General features: G+C 36.3%; 3 protein-coding genes and 2 pseudogenes across 6 annotated transcripts; 4 read left to right on the top strand and 1 right to left on the bottom strand.

Moving 5' to 3' along the window:
• Nucleotides 1-311: 311 nt before the first annotated feature.
• On the top strand, nt 312-3,069 carry LOC107911928 (receptor-like serine/threonine-protein kinase At2g45590). Its single transcript, XM_016839925.2, has one exon. The coding sequence runs from the start codon at nt 891-893 to the stop codon at nt 2,847-2,849; it is 1,959 nt and encodes a 652-aa protein (XP_016695414.2). The 5' UTR covers nt 312-890; the 3' UTR covers nt 2,850-3,069.
• A 3,381-nt stretch (nt 3,070-6,450) lies between these two features.
• LOC121223693 (probable carboxylesterase 8) lies at nt 6,451-7,747 on the top strand. Its single transcript, XM_041105808.1, has one exon. It carries the CDS (start codon nt 6,619-6,621, stop codon nt 7,660-7,662), a length of 1,044 nt encoding a protein of 347 aa, XP_040961742.1. The 5' UTR covers nt 6,451-6,618; the 3' UTR covers nt 7,663-7,747.
• Nucleotides 7,748-9,077: 1,330 nt separating this feature from the next.
• LOC107911930 (UTP:RNA uridylyltransferase 1) lies at nt 9,078-14,160 on the top strand. Of its 4 annotated transcripts, XM_016839927.2 has the most exons (6): nt 9,078-10,311; nt 10,682-11,050; nt 11,718-11,941; nt 12,237-12,300; nt 12,945-13,141; nt 13,495-14,160. In XM_016839927.2, the coding sequence occupies exons 1-6, from the start codon at nt 9,247-9,249 to the stop codon at nt 13,703-13,705; spliced, it is 2,130 nt and encodes a 709-aa protein (XP_016695416.1). In that variant the 5' UTR covers nt 9,078-9,246; the 3' UTR covers nt 13,706-14,160. The 4 variants fall into 4 exon arrangements, with proteins under 4 accessions (XP_016695416.1, XP_040961743.1, XP_016695417.1 ...); XM_016839928.2 differs by lacking the exon at nt 12,945-13,141 and having other exon boundaries at nt 9,079-10,311; nt 13,495-13,513; XM_041105810.1 differs by lacking the exon at nt 13,495-14,160 and having other exon boundaries at nt 9,079-10,311; nt 12,237-12,304; nt 12,945-13,131.
• A 765-nt stretch (nt 14,161-14,925) lies between these two features.
• LOC107910888 (gibberellin 20 oxidase 1-like) lies at nt 14,926-17,426 on the top strand (annotated as a pseudogene).
• A 229-nt stretch (nt 17,427-17,655) lies between these two features.
• On the bottom strand, nt 17,656-19,733 carry LOC121223017 (polygalacturonate 4-alpha-galacturonosyltransferase-like; annotated as a pseudogene).
• Nucleotides 19,734-20,158: the final 425 nt, after the last annotated feature.

Below are 20,158 nucleotides of genomic sequence, written 5' to 3' on the forward strand. Positions count from 1 at the left end.
AAATTAGATCAATTGATTCATAAATTACTCGAAACTGTTCAAATAAATTATTTTTAATTTTTAAATGAATTATTTAATTAAACTAAATCAACCAATCAAATGCTACTTGAAAAAAACAATTGGTTATTGGGCATTAGAAAAAAACAATGTTTAAGTTAATGAAAGTAAATTATTTCATTAAAAATAAGGTTTACAAAAATAGATGGTACTATAAAATTTTAAAAAAAAAAGAAGAAGAAGAGTAGGCAATAGGTCAAAGCCAGTTAAGCCGTAGCCTGTGGTAACGTATGCTGCACACTGTTTTTTAACTAAAAGAAAAATTCAAAATAATTATTATTAAAGAGTTGAAAATCCGAAGAAAACAAACAAGTACAAACAAAACAAAACGAGACACAAGAGTCCATTCTCGTCACGCGACCCCCGATGCGCGTTGCCCATTCCAACTTCCTTAACCCGCCATCAAAGGCTTTCACAGAAGACAAAAACAAGTTTTGTTTTTGTATACCTTGATCCCACGTGACACCCCACACTCGTGCCATGTTCATCCCAATGGCTCGTTTCATTCACGCTCAATAAAAAATTTTCTACCTCCCATCAGCATCGCATCAGTTATCACTAAATTGACAATTAAACCCCCTCACTCAACGGTCACAATTAGATTCGTGACCCTCCAACTATATTCCGACACGTCAACGTTCACACACTATCTGTCACCCAAACACTCCCTCTTTATCCCGACGCAATAAAAAAAAAACAAAATTAGAAACAAATTCTTTTTTTCTAGTATTCAGTCAGTGGCAGAAAATTCTCCTTCTAAAGTCTAAACGGAGAAGAAAAAGAAAGCTAAATGCAATCTTAACTTCGCTTAGGTTCCTTTCTTATTTGCAATCATGCCATCACGGTTTTCGCCTCCAGAATTTGCGGTGGAGACGCCACCGCAGCACCACCGCCACCTACATAGAAACATACACCTGCTTCCCCCACTACTCGCTGCAGCCGTAACCATAACTATAATACTTTTAACCGTCTTAACCATCTTAATCTACCGGAAGCTCTCCCGCAACCGCACAGCTCCATCGGAATCTTCAAGCCATCGTCACTGCCGCCGCTTCTCATACTCCCTCCTCCGCCGCGCCACCTCCTCCTTCTCCCCTTCAAACCGGTTAGGGCACGGTGGATTCGGCTCAGTTTACAAAGGAACTCTCCCCTCGTCCCCCCAGCCGCTCGCAGTCAAAGTTATGAACTCAACAGATTCATTGCAAGGAGAGCGTGAGTTCCACAACGAACTCTCTCTCTCACGCGCCTTGGATTCTCCCTACATTGTTCCTCTCATTGGGTTCTCTTCAGATTCCAGAAGAAGAAGGTTCGTTCTGGTTTACGAATTAATGGAAAATCGGAGCGTGCAAGACGCGCTGCTGGATAGAAAATGCGAAGAGCTAATGGGGTGGCGTAGAAGATTTTGTGTTATAAGCGATGTGGCTAAAGGGCTTGAGTATCTCCATCATTTCTGTGATCCGCCGGTTATTCACGGCGATATTAAGCCAAGTAATATTCTTTTGGATGAAGATTTCAACGCCAAGATTGGTGATTTCGGTCTTGCTAGATTGAAAACTGAGGATCTAATCGAAGGGCTTGAAGCAGGTGAAGTTTTGAGGAAAAAAGATGTAGAAGATAACGGATCGATTTTAGAAGAAACAGAGAGCGTTTTGACGGGTTTCGAAGAAGGGGCGAGTTTGACTGTTGCTGATAGCCATAGATCACCGGAAAGCTGTGTGCTTAGAGTTTTGGATTCTGAGGCGTCGCCGGCTTTGTCACCGGAGGTGGGACTGGAAAAAGGGAGTGTTTTATCTGAAGGACTCTTTGACAAGGTCAGTGTGGAAAGTGGGAGAGATTTAGCTGGTCACAAAAAGGGTGGTTCGAGAAGAGATTGGTGGTGGAAGCAGGATCCTGGGGTTGGGTCTGAATCGGGGAGAGTTAAAGACTATGTAATGGAATGGATTGGGAATGAGATTAAAAAGGAAAGACCCAAAAATGAATGGCTTACTTCTCCAAGCTCAGTCGATAACATTAATGATAGTAAGGTTTCCAGTTCCAGCGTTGAGCATAAAAAGGAAAAGATTCGGAAGAAGGAGAGGAACAGAAAGCCCAGAGAGTGGTGGAAAGAAGAATTTTGTGAAGAACTAACTAAGAAGAAGAAGAAAAAGAAGAAAAGGGGTCTTAGTTCCAGTAACAATGGAGAACTCTGGTGGCAAAGAGATGAAGAAATGGTAGTAAGGAAAAAGAAAAAGAACAGCCGAGGCAGCATTGATTGGTGGTTAGATGGATTTAGTGGTGAATTCAAAATCGGTAGAAGAAATAGCCAAGATTGGGCTAGTGGGGATATACCGAAGAGCGGTAGGATCAGTAGCACGCCGAGTATGAGGGGAACCGTTTGTTATATTGCGCCTGAGTACGGTGGTGGTGGTTTACTTTCAGAGAAATGCGATGTTTACAGCTTTGGGGTTCTGGTTTTGGTCATAATATCCGGTCGTAGACCTCTCCAAGTCACGGCCTCGCCGATGTCAGAATTCGAGAGAGCAAATTTGATATCTTGGGCAAGGCAACTGGCCTACAACGGGAGGCTTTTGGAACTTGTTGATCCCTCTATTCATTCATTGGATAAAGATCAAGCATTGCTTTGTATTACCATTGCATTGCTTTGTCTACAAAGATCACCAAGCAAGCGGTCTACCATGAAAGAGATTGTGGATATGCTTTCTGGTGAGGCAGAGCCACCGCATTTGCCTTTCGAGTTTTCGCCTTCGCCGCCATCAAATTTCCTGTTTAAATCCAGGAAGAAGGCGCGGTGAGTGTTGTATTTCTTTGATACTAGCAAGCCTTTTGATTTAACTGTAGAGTTTGTACCTAGCTGTAGGTCATTTTCATTACTTCTTGCTTATGTAGAACAAATAGTTGCCAAAATGGAGAAGAAGAAAAGAAAGCTGCTTACATTATCTCATAAGTGGGTCTCTTTCTTGCTTGGCTTGTTCTTAGAAATGTATTTTTTTTTCTCCTTTTCTAAGGTGTTTACTTGAGTCTAAAAGTCTCCTTTTTAACGAATGCTTATCAACATGTATGACTTAGGATTTTAGGATCAACCCCACTCCATTTGACCCTTGCTACCGATAATGCCGAGTTTTAGGAATCCCAGGATTAACGGTAAATGTAAAGCTACAAAGACGTTGAGTTTAAGGATTGAAGGATCAACCCCACTTCATTTGACCCTTGATTAAATTTGCTCTGTTCTTGTGGGCTTAATACACTTTAATCCATACCTAAGGCTTAATTAACTGTTCTTTTTGCCCCTATAGGCCCCAGTGTATATATATGTCCCTTTTCCTTTTGTCATTTACCTTTTAGAAAGTAGCTGATTTTTGTTCCATGGATCATGAAATTCAGTAGCGGGGGACAACTCTTGGACCCGGACTTTTATTTTGCATTATGACACATTGATTCAATTATATAGTAACATTGGTGTCTTAAGATCTTAAAAACATTAGGTCCTGAATTGATAATAATGAAAGATGAAGCTCTATGTGTTAGCCAAAAACATTGGTGTCTCTTCTGTTATAAGAAGGTTCTTCTCAGTGTTCGTTTATAGTGGTAGAAATTATACCCCCCTCCGCACCCTCCCCTCCCCCCCCAAAAAAAAAGCATGGAAAAAGTTATCCACGTCAGAATATACGCAGTTTTGTTCCATCGCAAAAAGATTCTCAAACACTCTTAGGTGCCTTTGCTTTGGGTTTTGTAGCATAAATTTGGCTACGAGTTGAGATAGAATCTGAGGTCAGTCAGATTGAGAGAGTTGAACAAAGATTTGATTGCGATAGGAATTGAGATTCTCTCTGTCGTTTTGGATGCCGAGTGACATTTGCTGATATGAAAAAGCTATGCCTATTAGGTTTAAGCCTTAAGATGAAAAGTTGAGAGTGATGAACATCTGAGCTCCTTTGGGCCTTGGGTGTGGGGCGGTGACTGACTGTGACTGCAATTAACGATTATAATTGCGTTTAATGATCTGGGCATGAAACAAAGTTGGGTGTTTCATTCCCAACAAGGGTTCTGTATTATTGGGCTTTTCACAATTTCAAGGTCTCGCTTTGGTTTTTTGCTCAAATGGGCCTTCACCGTTTGAGATGGATCCGGTTTAGTCCTTGGTTCCTCCATGGAATGTGCCTGCAATTCTGTTTGAGAAATGATGTTCTTCAACTTTTCACCTCACTCAAAGCTAAAATCTGAACCCCTTGTTCTTTTACCATGATTATTTTTCTTTCAACATTGCTTCTTTCATTGACATTTTTGTTATTATTTATGTTTTGAAAATCAGTAAGAAGTCAAATTAAGTAAAGGCAAATTCATGGTTAAGGTGGTGAAAGGGAAATAGCAATTGAAAATCCCAGTAACTTGGATCTCTTAGATATTGAAAAAATATCAATCACATGGAGCCACAGCAACCCAAAGCGAACTTTGATCAATTATGTGAATGAGACAGATTGGCGAGAAAACCATGAGTTGCAGCATTTATGAAGAGTAAATGCGCTATGGTAACTACCCAACTAAACTGGTAGTTAGTTGCTCAAATCAATTGACTATTTTTACCTAACTCCGCTCCATCTATTTATTACCATCCGGAACATATGACGACAGCATCTCATTTTTATAATTTCTAGAAATTTTAATTTCAAAAGGCTAGAAATCAGATATGTTAAATTGATGGAGTGGGTTTGGAGTTTAATTATACCGACAATCAGAGTATCTATTTTCTAATGCTTTTCCTTGATGAGGAAGTTTGATAATAAGAATGAAAATGAGACAAGAAGATATTAAGGGGAATATATTAATCCCATAAATAATAACAGTTCGTATTTGTGCTTGAGGCTTCGTTTGTTTCACTGTAAAATGATTTACAAAAAATATTTTCTGCATTTTTTTGTGTTTGTTTCATAGAAAACAATTTGGTCAACAGAAAATTATTGAAAATAATAAATATTAATATTTTAATAATAAATATTTATTACAATTATAGATATATTAATAATAAATGTTTTGTAGTATAAATGTTAAAATATACATACCATAAATCCATGTACTCTTCATAAATTTAGAATTTAGTCTTTATATTTTTATTTTTAAGAATTTAGTTAGTCCCTGTACTTTTATTTTCAATAATTTAGTCCCTCTATTTTTCGAATTTGAAAATCAAGTCCAATTGTTAATATTGTTAAATTTTTTTGTCAATTTTGTTGATGTCACATTTTCAAATAAAAAATACTCACTTAGTAGTCATGTAACTAAAAGATAATGTTGTATGAACCTGAATTTAATAAAATAATTTTAATATATGCAAAAACAATACAAAATGTAAATTTATAGATATAAAATAAACTCCATTAAATAATGAAAAGATGAGAAAATCTCAAATGTATGTTTGTCTTATTGTAAACAACTTTTATAAAGTATTTTCAGGTAATATGTCAAATAATAGAAAATATTTTACACAGGTTCATCTAAACACTAGAAAATATTAGTTTTTCCAAAAAAGTAAATCATTTTCTAGAAATAATTTTAGAGAAGTCATTTTTAATAAAACAAACGGAGCCTAAGAGGAAAGAGATGATAAGAGAAAGATAACCCCATTGTAAAGGATCATACCTGGTCTTTTTGCTTGGTATGGATTGTGTTGGTAATGTAAAGTGGGTAATCCTATACATTGGTTGAGAAAAGATTTTTAAAGGAGTTTAACTATAGCTTTATCTCTAATTTTTATTGAGTAATTGGGGCTAAAGGCTCAACACATGCACACTATTGTCGTTGTTCGTATCCGTGTTAACACGTATCGTGTGTTTTTTTAAATAAATTTTTTGTTCCTTTTATCATAAATTTTTTTTAGTTACAGAAAATATTCTGGCTGTTGTAAAATATTTTTGGTTGAGGAAAATCGTCTGCTATTTTTTAAAATTGACACTGCTAATTTACTATTCTACCCCTTCATAAAACAATATCAATAGCAGACTATTTTCTCATTTTACACAACAACAAACAAACATCAATCTCTTCTTTGCTTTTCTTAGCTCGCTTGTTTTCTGTTCAAAAAAACTTTTTCGATCAAATTTCCAACCAAATTTTCAGCTCTCCAGCCTACTTTTTTGAATATTTTTGAGAAAAACAATATCAATCATGTTCTACCTTCTTTATTCAGGTGTACGAATATTGAAGTACTTTGTTAACCTTGGGGGTGACGTCCACTACACAATTACATCGATTAGGACGAATTTACTTCTAAGATAATAATCTTTCACATCATAGTGATTACCTTTTTATTTACTTTCAATTTATTTCTATCAATGACAACTATTTATTTTTGCAATAGTATATTTTCAAATTAACATATTTGCCTTTATATTATGATATAAGATTGTACTCTATTATTAGAAATAAAAAATTTATTTTAAAAATATTAATTATTTATTAGACACAGTATGTAATGATATTTATTTCAATTAATAATTGTTCTTTTGCTACAACTTTTTTCTTCATAAACCGCATTCTCACTAATCCCATTCGAGCTGTCTGAAAACCATGGAGGATCAATCCTCTACTTCAGCAACATCCATTGATCCCTTCAAGTTACTCAAAATTGTCCAAAATCCAGATGGGTCACTCACTCGACAATCTCTTTTCCCTTCAGTTTCAATTACAGAAGAAGAAAGCACCGGTTCCAACGCATCTCAACTCGCCTTCTTCAAGGACATCCCTCTGAATCCCCAAAACAAAACCTTCATTCGTCTCTATAGGCCACCAACTCCACCACCAAACACCAATCATAGGCTCCCTCTCTTAATACACTTTCATGGTGGCGGCTTTATCCTCTTCAGTGCTACTTCTCGTCCTTTCCACGATGCATGCAGTGTCAAGGCAGTTAAACTCCCAGCCGTAGTCCTCTCTCTCGAATACCGTCTGGCACCAGAGCATCGCCTTCCGGCTGCATACGATGATGCCGTTGAAACCATCATGTGGGTCCGGGACCAGGCGATGGACGTCAACGGCTGTGATCCGTGGTTAACAGAGTATGTAGATTTTTCCAAGTGTTTTCTAATTGGTTCCAGTGCAGGGGGCAACATGGTTTTCCATGCAGCTTTACGTGCATTGGACATCGATACCTCGCCTGTGAAAATCATAGGGCTGATAATGAATCAGCCCTACTTCAGTGGGGTGGAAAGGACTGAATCGGAGAAGCGATTCGTCAATGACAGGATCTTGCCTTTACCAGCTAATGATCTGATGTGGTCCTTGGCTTTGCCCGAGGGAGCTGACCGGGACCATGAGTTTTGCAACCCGATGACGGCTGACGGGTTCCTTAAGGAGAAGATGGGACAGCTGACACGGTGCTTAGTGACAGGCCACGGAGGGGATCCACTAATTGACAAGCAGAGGGAGTTGGTGAAAGTGCTGGAGGCGCGTGGGGTGGATGTGGTGGCGGAGTTCGCTGAAGGAGGTTGCCATGGGATTGAAATTTTCGATCCGTTGAAGGCGGAAGCACTGCTTAAGAGCATCAAGGAATTTGTCGACACTTGCTGTCGGTGTGTTAATTATGAGTCTGCTGCTGCCAAATCAACCCTGTGAGCTAGGCTGCGCATACTAGCAACAATAACCAGTTCAAGATTATTGTTAAAAATGATAATTAATTATTTTTATTATAAATATTTAATTTTGCTGCCTTTTGTCTCATTTTCTCTCTACTTTTTGTTACTAATATTGATTTATTCTGATTGGTGTTTCAGACTAACTATAATCTCCCTTTACGATGACATTAAAATTAATATATTGTTTTTTAAATTGCCATGAGACACCATAAAGACAAATCTACTGAGGATGGTGTTGCAATATTGGGACCATTAATAAATAGTCTAAAACTTCCCAAAAATGTAATTTGTGAGCATAATTTCCACTATAATCACTTGTACATCTTCCTTTGGATAAATTTCTTCTATAAATATTGGTCCAAAGATTTCATTTGCTACCATCCAACTTTCTTTATCCAATCAACACAAATTTTTTGAAATAATATCTAGAATTATCTATAGTCTTTCAACCCATAAATAAGAGGAGGGGTGAGCGTTTGATCTAATTGAGTGAAAAAAATTTAAGTTAATAGAGTTGGCGAGTCTTATTTTATCATCCTAACTCTATTTGAATTTTTTTTCAAATCGAGTCGAGTGAAATGAGATTCGAGTCAAGTCGAACTGAATTGAGTGAATTGTTAGAGTTAAATTAAAAAATTAAACATGTCAAATTAAAATCTTGTCACAATATAACTAATTCCCTTGAATCATTAATTAACTTATATAGTCCCAAAATTATTATTTTAGAAAATTTTTAAAAATTTAACTTTCATTATATATATTTTTAGATTTTTTTAAAATATAAATTTTAAGATTTTTATAAATATTTAGAATTTTAAAATTTATTTTGAATTATTTTGTAATTTTTTTATTGAAAGAGAGGTTAATTTGTTATTTTTTAAAAATTGACAGGAGCTAAAAGGTATTTACACTAATCTGTTATTAAAATTATAAAATTCAACTCGACTCGAACTTAAAACTCGTATCACTTATTCGAGTTGACTCAAATAACTCAAACAACTCGATTCGATTAACTAGAAATTTAAATTTTTTTTCGATTTTTTCAAATCGAATCAAGTTTTGTTCACTCCTAAATAGGTAGATAATGTGATTTAATACACTTAAATCTATATCTTTCTATATTAATAATACTTATATTAATAAAACTAAGACTCAATCCACTACTATTAGCACAATTTTAAGCATCATCAACATCATCCACTATATCTGCCTATCATCACATTTGTTGCCTAGAGTTGTAGGGTTTATCTTTTTTGGTACACTATCTAGATTTATTAAATTGTAACGTTTTTTTACTAATAAAAAAACCTGTATAACTATATTTAATTATTTATATGTTTTGGAAAAATTTAAGAATTATAAATGGTAACCAATGAGAAAGCAGGTGAGCTAGAGTCAGTCATGCTGACTCGAGCAAAGGAAAAATACGGCACCAAAATTAACACAATAGTTTTTTTAACCAGATGAGCTGAGAGTTTCCAAGTCTCCTTTTGGCAATTCATCATTCACTCCCTCTTTCCATTATTTCTATCTCAACTGTAAAACTTCAGAGGAACGGACTTCGATGACCGGCAGTGGAGGGGATGCGCCACCGCCACTGACTGCCAACGGTGGCGAATTCCTCCTTTCTTTACTCCAAAAGCCCCAATCGCATCATCCTCAACAATCTCCATTACCCCCTGGAGTGGCTCCCATGACCTTGCCTCAACCGCAAGCTCAATCGCTCGCCATTGATCCTGCCGTTCAAGCAGTGGGGCCCACACTCCCTTTCTCGCCATCTTGGTCACCGAATGGACGCGATCTCCCCAGTCCTTGGCCCCACAATCTCTCTCCGCCCTTCTATCCTAATTTGATAGGGTTTCGCCAAAACCCTTGGTTTTCTCCAGGAAACCAAATTGCCTTTAATCAAGAAGCTTTAGTGGATGACTTGAGAAGGATAGGGATTTCAAGGATAGACAGTAATAACAATCACGTAATCCCGAATCTGACCCAGCTAAAGCATCGAGAACAAAAACTCGTCTTTGGTTCTTTTCCTAGTGATATTCAAACCCTTCCAAAGCCTGATGGCGTGCTTCAAAATTCGAATTTGAATTTTTCAAATCAGCAATCTAACTCGCGGCTTAATGCCAATCCAAATTCGAGTCCATACTTTTTCCAACGTCGAAATTCTGATGAAAGAGGAAAGCAACAGCAGCATGATGGGAATTGCAGGTCTACCCCTTCTGCTGAAACTCCAAGACCGCCTCCAGGGTTTTCAGTACAGCCTCGAAGAGGAGGAGGAAGTCGGGATTTCGGAAAAAATACGAGACATGTTGCGCACAGTGTAAATAAATTAAAAGCTGAATTGGGTCATTTGAGTTATGACAATGAAACGAGACTTCGTGGACAGCTTGATCACCCTGTGCCGCCGGCAGGGAGTAATCCGCAGTCTGTTTCAGTGACTGAGATTGAAGGGCCTCTTTTGGAATTGCATATGGATGGTGGTGCAAATGGGTTTTCAAGGCGTGATAAGCCTAGAAGGGAAGATGGTGGCGAAGTGGATGAAATTGAGGAAAAGTTTGTTGAACCTTTGTTGGTTGAGGATGAATCTGATGATAAGAATGACAAGAAGCGGCATCATCGGGAGAAGGTAGACTTATTTTCTTACTTCTGTTACTTTTTATTGCCTTGAACCAATTGCTATAATCTGTGAAGCTTTGAGAGATCTGAGAGTTAAAAGATTGAGGTGGATGCCTGAATTATAATTGAAATTATATGGTCACAGGTAATTTTGGTAGTATATGCTTAATACATCTTAAATTTAGTTGGTAATATTGCCCAAATAATGTTTGGCTGAACACATCGTATCAGTGCCCTTGAAGTTTGAGTTTTATCATACACCAAGGACTGTCTAGGCAGTCAGAATTTCATACTGAAAATTTTGGACTGTTCATCATTATTACTTAGTGAAAGGCTAGACTATGTTTGAATTCAGGATTACTTGTGGTTTTTTTTATCAGGAATACAGAAAAGATAACAGGGGGCAAAGGCTACTTAGCCAGAGGGAGAGAATGTTAAAAAGGCGGACGGATTGTCACAGTGATATTCTCAGGTTAGATTCACCTTTACTTGCTATTTATGAGTCACTCATACCTCCTGTGGAAGAAAAAGCTAAGCAGAAACAGTTGTTAGCATTACTTGATAAACTAGTTTGCAAAGAATGGCCAGAAGCACGGTTATATCTCTATGGATCTTGTGAGAACTCTTTTGGGGTGTCAAAGAGTGACATTGATATTTGCCTTGCGTTTAATGAGGACATTCACGACAAGTCTGAAATCTTGCTAAAGTTGGCAGATATTTTGCAGTCAGATAATCTTCAGAATGTGCAGGTTGATATGTGTTACCTTCTCCAAAATTCATTGTAATAAACTACATATGTGGTGTAGCGATAATTTTTTTCCTTCCAAATTGATATATAATGTTTGCTTAGATTTTCAGTTTTGTTTTATTTTAGATGGCAATTTTCTGAATTCACTTTGATTCAACTGGTTTGTTCTATTTATTCATAGCAGCTTCTTAGGAATTTGGTTTTTTACTTTTTACTTTTAAATAGGCCAATGTTAATGAGCCATGATTACAATTTGTGCATTCTGCAGGTTTGTAATCTTGATAGGTTGATTACAAGTGGCAATTAATGCATTCTTTTTTGTTTTCCTTTGTGGATGATAATTTAAGATGCGAAAATCTTCTGCCGAAATTTGATTAGTACATTCCTCTTAAGTAGTCTCTATTTTACAACCCTTAAGATTCATCATCTGATTTATATTAGTTTGAGAAGTTGCGGGTTCTGAGCCCCCCCCCCTTCTGTTTCCATTGGACTTTCTTACTTTTTGTTGTCACTTCCAACTGATATGCTTTCATAATCTGTATAGAGAATTTGCACTTGAAGTTCAGACTCATAATGTGTATGGAGAATATTGCAATTGAAGCTTAGACAGTTTATGGATGAACTTTACAGTAAAATTGAGTATAACTTGCTGTTGGCCTCATGTACAGGCACTGACTCGTGCCAGGGTCCCCATAGTAAAGCTTATGGATCCATTGACTGGAATTTCCTGTGACATATGCGTAAACAATGTTTTGGCTGTAGTAAATACAAGGCTTCTACGAGATTATGCAAAAATCGATGTAAGATTATGGCAGTTGGCTTTTATTGTGAAACACTGGGCCAAGTCCAGAGGAGTGAATGCAACTTACCAAGGAACTCTATCTAGCTACGCGTGAGTTGTTTGCAACTATAATGCTATTCCCATAGCTAGCAACATCATTCCTGAGCAGCATATTTCAATGGTGTTTGTGGTTAGTCTATTTGGTTTGCTTTGAAATGAATAAAAACATCGATAAAAGTATAAGCTGTGATGATGCCAATTTAGGTAGGATTCATGTATCTAGAGATAGGGTAGGACACATTTCAGGTATTGCTTAATTTAACTTGCAGCTATAAAGTCACCTGTTCTTGTTATTTATTTATTTACTGTTATCAATTATTATTTTTAACTAGTATTTTCTTTGCAGGTATGTTTTGATGTGCATTCATTTCTTACAGCAACGTAGACCTGCTATCCTTCCATGCTTGCAGGTGTGTATGCTTTTTGCTTCCTATATCAATTTTTGTTTTTAATTAGTATTTGGATTTTGCCCTACCTTTGCTACAACATTGTTGGTAGAAATTTTCTTCTCCTAAATAGTAAAGGTTACATGATAACCTATTTTCTTATATACCATTTTTGGTTTTATTCAGTTATTGTTTATTACTATTTTTTACATGCCTTGTCTAGTTGGCTCTGAAATTTGGCTGTATATTTTAAGGATAAAGGATCAATAAACTGTGTGTTTACCAGTACCTTGTATTGCTTTGGCATGGTAGAAAGAATTGGATGATATAATGAAAGGGTGGCACACTTAAGAAAGAGAGTTATATAATGAATGGAAAAATCTGTCACTGAAAGAAAAGGACATTTTATTATGGGTTTTGATCTTTCACTGGTTAGGAGCTGCAGTCATTTTTTACCTGCCTGGTTTGTGTGTGATTGTTGGTTCTGTTCCCTATGAGCAATTGTATGGTCCGTATTTATATGAAGTTAGTTTCATGTCACACATATCATGGTCTTTATTCCTTTGCATGAATCATTTCTTTAGAAGATTTTTTTTTTTGCAAAATTACGATGACTAGATGTTTTTGGGTTAGTCATTCAGATTTTTCATTTGCTAATTCTCTTTCAGGGAATGGAGACAACCTTCTCTGTCACTGTGGATGATGTTGAGTGTGCTTACTTTGATAAAGTCGAAAACCTTTGCAATTTTGGATCTTCTAACCAGGAAACTATTGCTCAACTGGTGTGGGCATTCTTTAACTATTGGGCATATATTCATGATTATGCAAATTCAGTAATATCTGTACGCACAGGAAGCTTGATCAGGTGAGATGCAAACTATTATCTTTCAGGATTGCTAATAAAGTTTGAGGTGAAAATATAAAATGTTTTCATAGTTTCTGAACTTATAACTATAAGTTAAGATGCATGTATCTGGTTTTGTTTTAAATACCTTCTTTGGGTATTAGTTGCATCTTGTGGTGAATGAATTATTTTATTAACAGATCCCATTTACTGTAGTAAGTTCTGAGCAGGGAGAAAAATGAGTGCTCTCTTTTGCAATTTGCAAATGATCAATAGATGCTATATTTGGTTTTGCATAAACCGAGGACTAAATAGTTGTAGGTGGGGATAAAATAAACAAAAACGTTTTTAATTTGATTACTCCATTTGTGCAGTAAGGGAGAAAAAGACTGGACAAGAAGAATTGACAATGATCGTCATTTAATCTGCATAGAGGATCCGTTTGTGGTATCTCATGACCTTGGTCGAGTGGTGGACAAGTTCAGCATTAAAGTTCTAAGAGCAGAGTTTGAACGAGCGGCTGATGTAATGCATTATGATCCAAATCCTTGGATAACACTCTTTGAACCTTACGTCCTTGAGTAAAAAAACCTTGTCCAAGTGTCACGGCCAAAGTGCAAAGCCCGTGATCATGGCATAAGATGTGTCCCATGGAGGTCTATCGATTAGATGGAGAACATTTAGCCCACGAGAACTGGCCCGATTCAAGGAATTGTTGGAGAAGCCTGTCAGATTGAAGCCTGATTGGCTCGATAATGAAGACATGGTAACTTAGGCTAATTTTGGTAATTAATCTTAGAAGATATAGGGAATCATATCTTGTAAAAATTAGATTAGATTTGATATGGCATATCTTATAAATTCTTAAAATTAGGGGATATGGTTAATCTCGTCCGTCGATGTAAATGTTTCTTGACCGTCGGTTTTGGGGAGCTCAACTATAAATAGAGAGTCTCCCCCCATTTGTACTCATCCATTGTAAGTTGAATTTTTAGAAGTAATAGAATTCTTTGAGCATTTACTCAAACATTTTTTGTGCATTCTTTCTTTGGCTTTCTGTTGTTCTCTTGTAGCTTCTTTTGGCATAATCGCTTCCGTTATATAAATTGGTGCCTTGGAGGAGTTCTAAAAGAATCCTCACTTTTGGATGTAAAGGTTGACTTAGATGAGTTTGGACGAACGAATCGCCTAAAGCCGCACGAATTGCAAGACGAAAGGTCTAGCCCCGTGACACAAGTGTGTTAGAAAATCAATGGTTAAAGCTATTTGGTTGGTTTTTGTAGTCGGTGTGCTTTGCGTCCCCCATAATTTTTAATTTTGTCCTTTTGAGTTCATATCCATTTTAAAGAAGTTTAAGCTTATTATATGTAATCAAGAAAAGAAATTTCCAAACATTTTATGGATGGATGTTAAACAAGTTGTAATTAATTGATTGATAATGTATACAAAATTTCTATATGATCCAAAGATATTCATATCAAAATTGTATTTGTGTCTTCAAGTGAAACAAACAAAACAGTTTGATTTGATTTGACAAGCGTAAATAAAACGACTGCTCTGCTTGAAAATAATGCCCTTAAGAAAAGGCTACCATAGTTTATACTACCTGCTAATTAAAAATAATGTCACACAGATTCAATTCGCCTACCATTAACTTCAATTATATGACTGTATGTATGTTTCGTAACTATTCTATCAGCATCTAACCCTTATTTTGAACTCTCTGTTGGTCTCTTTTCTTCTCCCCGAAGCCAAAACAAAAACAATCAAATCACAACTGAAATGGTACATTACATTGTATATTAGCCAATGCCTCCACCTGGTGAAAGGTCTAATTTCTTACCTACTTCTGTAACAAAAAACCAACATCAACCTTCAGCTTTAGATGCATCAATCCTTGGATCTGAATCTGATATGCCATCTCAGTTCATATGGCCACACCACGAGAGACCATGCCTGGAAGCCCACAGCTTGTAGTTCCAACCATTGACTAGGGATTTGTCCTCTCTGGTGCCGATCACCACCATTGTGGATAAGGCATGCAAGAAGCATGGAGTTTTTATGGTTGTAAACCATGGGGTGGATCCGGGGCTTGTGGATAGAGCTCATCGGTGCATGGACTTCTTCAGTATGCAACTCTGTGAGAAGCAAAAGGCAAAGAGAAAAATAGGAGAAACTCTGGATATTCGAGTGGCTTCGTTGGCAGGTTTTCCTCCAAGCTGCCATGGAAAGAAACTGTCTTTTCGATATTGCCCTGACAGTCCAAATATCGTAGAACAATATTTTGTCAGTGTAATGGGTCAAGATTTTAGACATTTTGGGTATGTAAAAGCTCACCATTCTATATATTATCTTAAATAAACCATACAAATGTAATATAGAATGTCTATGTGTTTCAATGATAGGAAGGTTTACCAGGAATATTGTGAAGCCATGAACAAGCTTTCCATGGAGGTTATGGAGCTGCTGGGATTAAGTCTGGTACTCGGCCGAGCTTACTTGAGAGATTTCTTCCAAGGAAATGACTCAATCTTGAGACTGAATCATTATCCGCCATGCCCAAACCTGATTTGGCTCTAGGAACCGGTCCTCACGCCGACCCTACTGCCTTGACCATTCTTGATCAGGATCAGGTGGGAGGCCTTCAGGTTTTCGCAGATCATCAATGGAATTCTCTAACTCCCATCCCAGGAGCTTTCGTGGTCAACATTGGCGACAGTTAGAAATCAATTTTATTATTACATCGACTTAAAATTTTTGCAGAATTCAAACATTTACCATTTAAAACGGCTAAGGGCTGCCATGACCATAAAACAAGGAAAATTGTACTGTGGGCTCCAAGCTCACACTAAAATTTTTAGATTAACCAACATTTTAAATATTTTGTGAAAATTTTTATATTAGTTAAAAATTTTGTTAAATTTGAAATTTTTAATAAATCTGAAAATATTTTATTCACTCACAATAGATTTTTCACACAATAATCATATATATTGAAATCTCAATTAAAATATATATTAAAATTTTAAAAAGAATGTTCTTGGATGATCGCCACTTCTAAGTTGCTAAATGAGAAATTTGTATCACAGCATATTCATAAGTGAAGATAATTAAGTTTTATGGTCCATGATATGTAAATTATTATATATATGATATTTTAATGATTAAACTAAACAATTTTAGTAAAAGAATGTATATTTGCATATGAATTGGTTTGATGTAAATCAAGATGAGAATTAAATTATACAATATATTGAATAATACAACTGGGGTAATTCATACGGTATAGGGTGTAAAAAGCTGCTAAAATGAGGACAATTCACACTATAGATGGAGCGGAGAATCTCTAAACTAATAGTTTGAGAAGGTTGGCATTGTACTTGAACAGAGTTTTGACACTATGTCCTCGTTTACCTCGTTCTTCTTGGAGGAAGGGATAATTTATAAATGAAAGAGGATAAAAGTGGTCTGTATAGGGTTCAATCATAGGTCCAACTCAAGATATGGGTTGAATGTGGTATCCTTGAAAGGCTGGCAAGCTTAAAATCAGCTTAAGATATGGGTTGGATGTAGTATTCTTAAAAGTTAAAATCAATAAATATGATTAGATTTGATATGAGGTATTAGTAAAATTTATTCTAAATAAGTTTAATGGCTACTGACACAATTTATTACATATAAATGATGATTTGAATTCTGTTATTTAAATGTTTAAAGCAACGAGGATATTAAAAAATGCTTCAATAGGCATAATTAGGTCTTTCTTTTTGTGAATATTTATTATGAATAAGATAAGTATCTTTCATAAAATGTTAAAAATGAGAAACCCGAATTTATAGAAATATAAATGAATATGAGTGGTGCATTTTCAAATAAGATATTTAGAGTTTTGGTTCAATGTTCGGATACTAATAATTTCATTAGAATTAATATTGGTTGATACTATCTTATATTTGTTTATTCTTTATGTTAAAGACGATGATGAAAGTTATACCAACATTCTAATTAATGTATATATTTTCAACTTAATTTTGACGTGAGACAAAAATTGTGATATTTCAGGCTCTATGTTACAAAGTTGCTTGCATAGACCAGTGGTAAATAATGAAAGAGCAAGAAGATCTATTGCTTACTTGTGTGTACCAAGATGAACAAAACGGTAACACCGGCTACTGCTTTAGTGAATGTCGAAAACCCTAGGATATATCCGGACTTTAAATGGGCAACATTTCTTGAATTTACTCAGAAACATTACAAAGTTAACATGAAAACTCTTGAAGCATTCTCCAATTGGCTTCAAAAATAAGAAAATATCTTCAACATTAATTCCACGGATGAAGATTGCTAATGTTTATATGGCGATGGATCTGAGTTTAGAGATAGACTATGTAGAGAAGTAAATTGAGTTTAGATCCATCACCATATACACATTAAAAGGCATGGTACAGTACAGGTCAAGCAGTCATCCAAAAAGAAACAATGCAAGAAATTGGAGTCTTATAAAGATATAAATTTAAATCTAGAAAGGGGAGCCATTGTTCAAAAAATACATTCATATAAGATTCCACCTATTCTGTTGTCTAAATGTAAAAAATCATAGGGTGTCTTCAAAGGTCAACATTGCATACAATTCGTTAACTCGTTCCAACGGGTGAGCACTAAAGGAATGAATTTAATGAAATAACTAGAAGAATAAACAATGTGGGGATAGAGAGAAGAAAGCAAAAACCAAAATGCCACACTTAATTCACCTTCATTCACTAAGGTTGCAACTGCGAGGTAGTGATGATCATACTTGACATACTTGGTCCAGTATGGTCTATATTTGTCATAGCCAAGTCCAGCCATGGTTTCATGTTGCCATTGTAGTGGATAACTGCTGCATGTTCGATTTCTTTCTTGTACACTTGGATTGTAGCCCAGACCAAGTACATGCCATGATTCTCAGTGGATGTGTTAGACCATAGAATGTGATCAACCCGGAGAAGTGTCCCAAGCTTCACAATGCCCTATCTTCATTCTGATAAACATTGAAAAAAAGGAACATGCATCAATCAGCACAATTCAGCATCCAAGCAATAATGATAATTAACTATAATACAATCACTTGGCATATATAACTTAGCTACATGTCCACTAGAATTTGTATATGATGATTGATAAACTGAGAATTTGACCCATCAATCAGAAACAATTTCTGTATGAATGCATGAAGGTGTGTCTGTGTGATGCAGAAAATAATAATATGATATCAGATAGATAGCCATTCATAGACTCACCATATTTTGCCACTTGTGGTATATGCCAGTGATATCCTTCTTTTCCACACCTTGAGATCAAACATATTCATTCCATACGCCCATCCACAAGCATTAGGATCAAAGTTTCGTGAAATATGGTGATTGAGAAGTTAAGATACTTGTCAAACGATGAAAGCTTTGACCACAAGTTTCTACAGCACCATTCACTTTTCCATGCAGATCCACAGACCATATCCAGTCAAGTCTTTCTGGACAACAATGTCATCATCAGAAACGTATCTTATCTAACTTGGGGTAGACCTGTGGAAGATAGACCGCAGTGATTAAGCATTGAGAGATACTTCGGGTTCGATACTTCAAGTTGAAGATCCAGATACAGTGGATGATCCGCCTTGAATAATACTCCTTCATGAGCGTCTCAAGTTGACGTAGGACAGGGGAATAGGATGAATTAAGCCACTTGATTCATCAACATTTTCAACATGAATGTGGCTTCCAGGGGATTCAACAGAAACCACATTTCATTGCTCCAAAATAAGTTTATTGGTACGAGATGAAAACATGTTTTGAAGTCTGCTATCCACCAGAAGAAATCCAGAAATCCTGAGGCTCAATTCTTAATAAGTCTATAGATCACTTTCTACTCTAGAATGAAAAAAGAAAAGCACTTAACAGTTCATAAGATAAGGCGCTTATATCACCTTGGCATTCATGATGGTTGAGTTGACAACAACTGATGCAGCCAAGACATTATCAGAGAAGAGGGCATAATGGTAGAGATTTGGATTTTCCAAATTCTCACTCTAGGGACTTCTCTTCTCTTGGGGAGGAGGTAGTATTGTATGGTCAAACGCAATGACAAGCAATGGATTGATAGGGAATTGTTTTAGCAGCTATTGACTCAGGAACATGCTCTGTTTTTCAATCTCCTAACTTGTTCTTCCGATGTCTGAAGCATTGCTCTCAGCTTTCCAGTAACCAACTTGCAATCAAACAATTGTTCTCTTGCTTTGGATAGAACTTTACCCATTTCTTTAATTTTCTCAGATGCACTAAACAAGTTGCATGAGAACACAAAATAAGGAACTGCCAGAATCATAAGAGCAAAACAGAGGTAACATAGACCACATAGCCAATGAGATTCAGGATTGAGTATCCTTTACCTGTGAGGTAGACCGGAATCAGCCGTTGACTCTCCTAAGGCCTCTGAATCTCTTTCAGCCTAATTTGCAATTCTTGTTGCAATTCAAGCTTATTTTCGACTTAGCTATACTGACATAACCTTTGAATTATAATTTGATCCCTATCAAGCGCACTGTGGAATCAGAGTTAACACTCATTTCTCTCTCCATAGATTGTATTTGCCCAAACAGCAGAGTCTAAGCTTTGGATCGTTCAATGGCAGCACTTCAGTTTCACGGTAACTTTCTCATCTTGTTTCACCAATCAGTGGCCCGCTTCTCACGTCTATCATCTCTAGTTGCTGCAAGGTAAATAAATGCCCATTTATTATAAATTCTATATGACACTAAGCAAGCGGTGCATCAAAAGAGTAATTACCCTCGAAGTATTTTAGCGGGTATCATGTGAATGATCATCGCATGGAACAGCAGTTTGCATGAGTGAATTTTTACAAAAGCATTATCATACATCTAACGGAGAATAAATTACCATCTAGAACTTTCCTCTTTTTCCTGGGATGTTTCTTGTTTCAGTCTGTAGCCTTTTGGTTTGACTTTGAACATGTGAGGATCCAGCAAATATCAGTCAATCAGAA

Source organism: Gossypium hirsutum, chromosome D11, assembly GCF_007990345.1.
Source record: "Gossypium hirsutum isolate 1008001.06 chromosome D11, Gossypium_hirsutum_v2.1, whole genome shotgun sequence".
In the NCBI taxonomy this organism is placed as follows: Eukaryota; Viridiplantae; Streptophyta; class Magnoliopsida; order Malvales; family Malvaceae; genus Gossypium; species Gossypium hirsutum.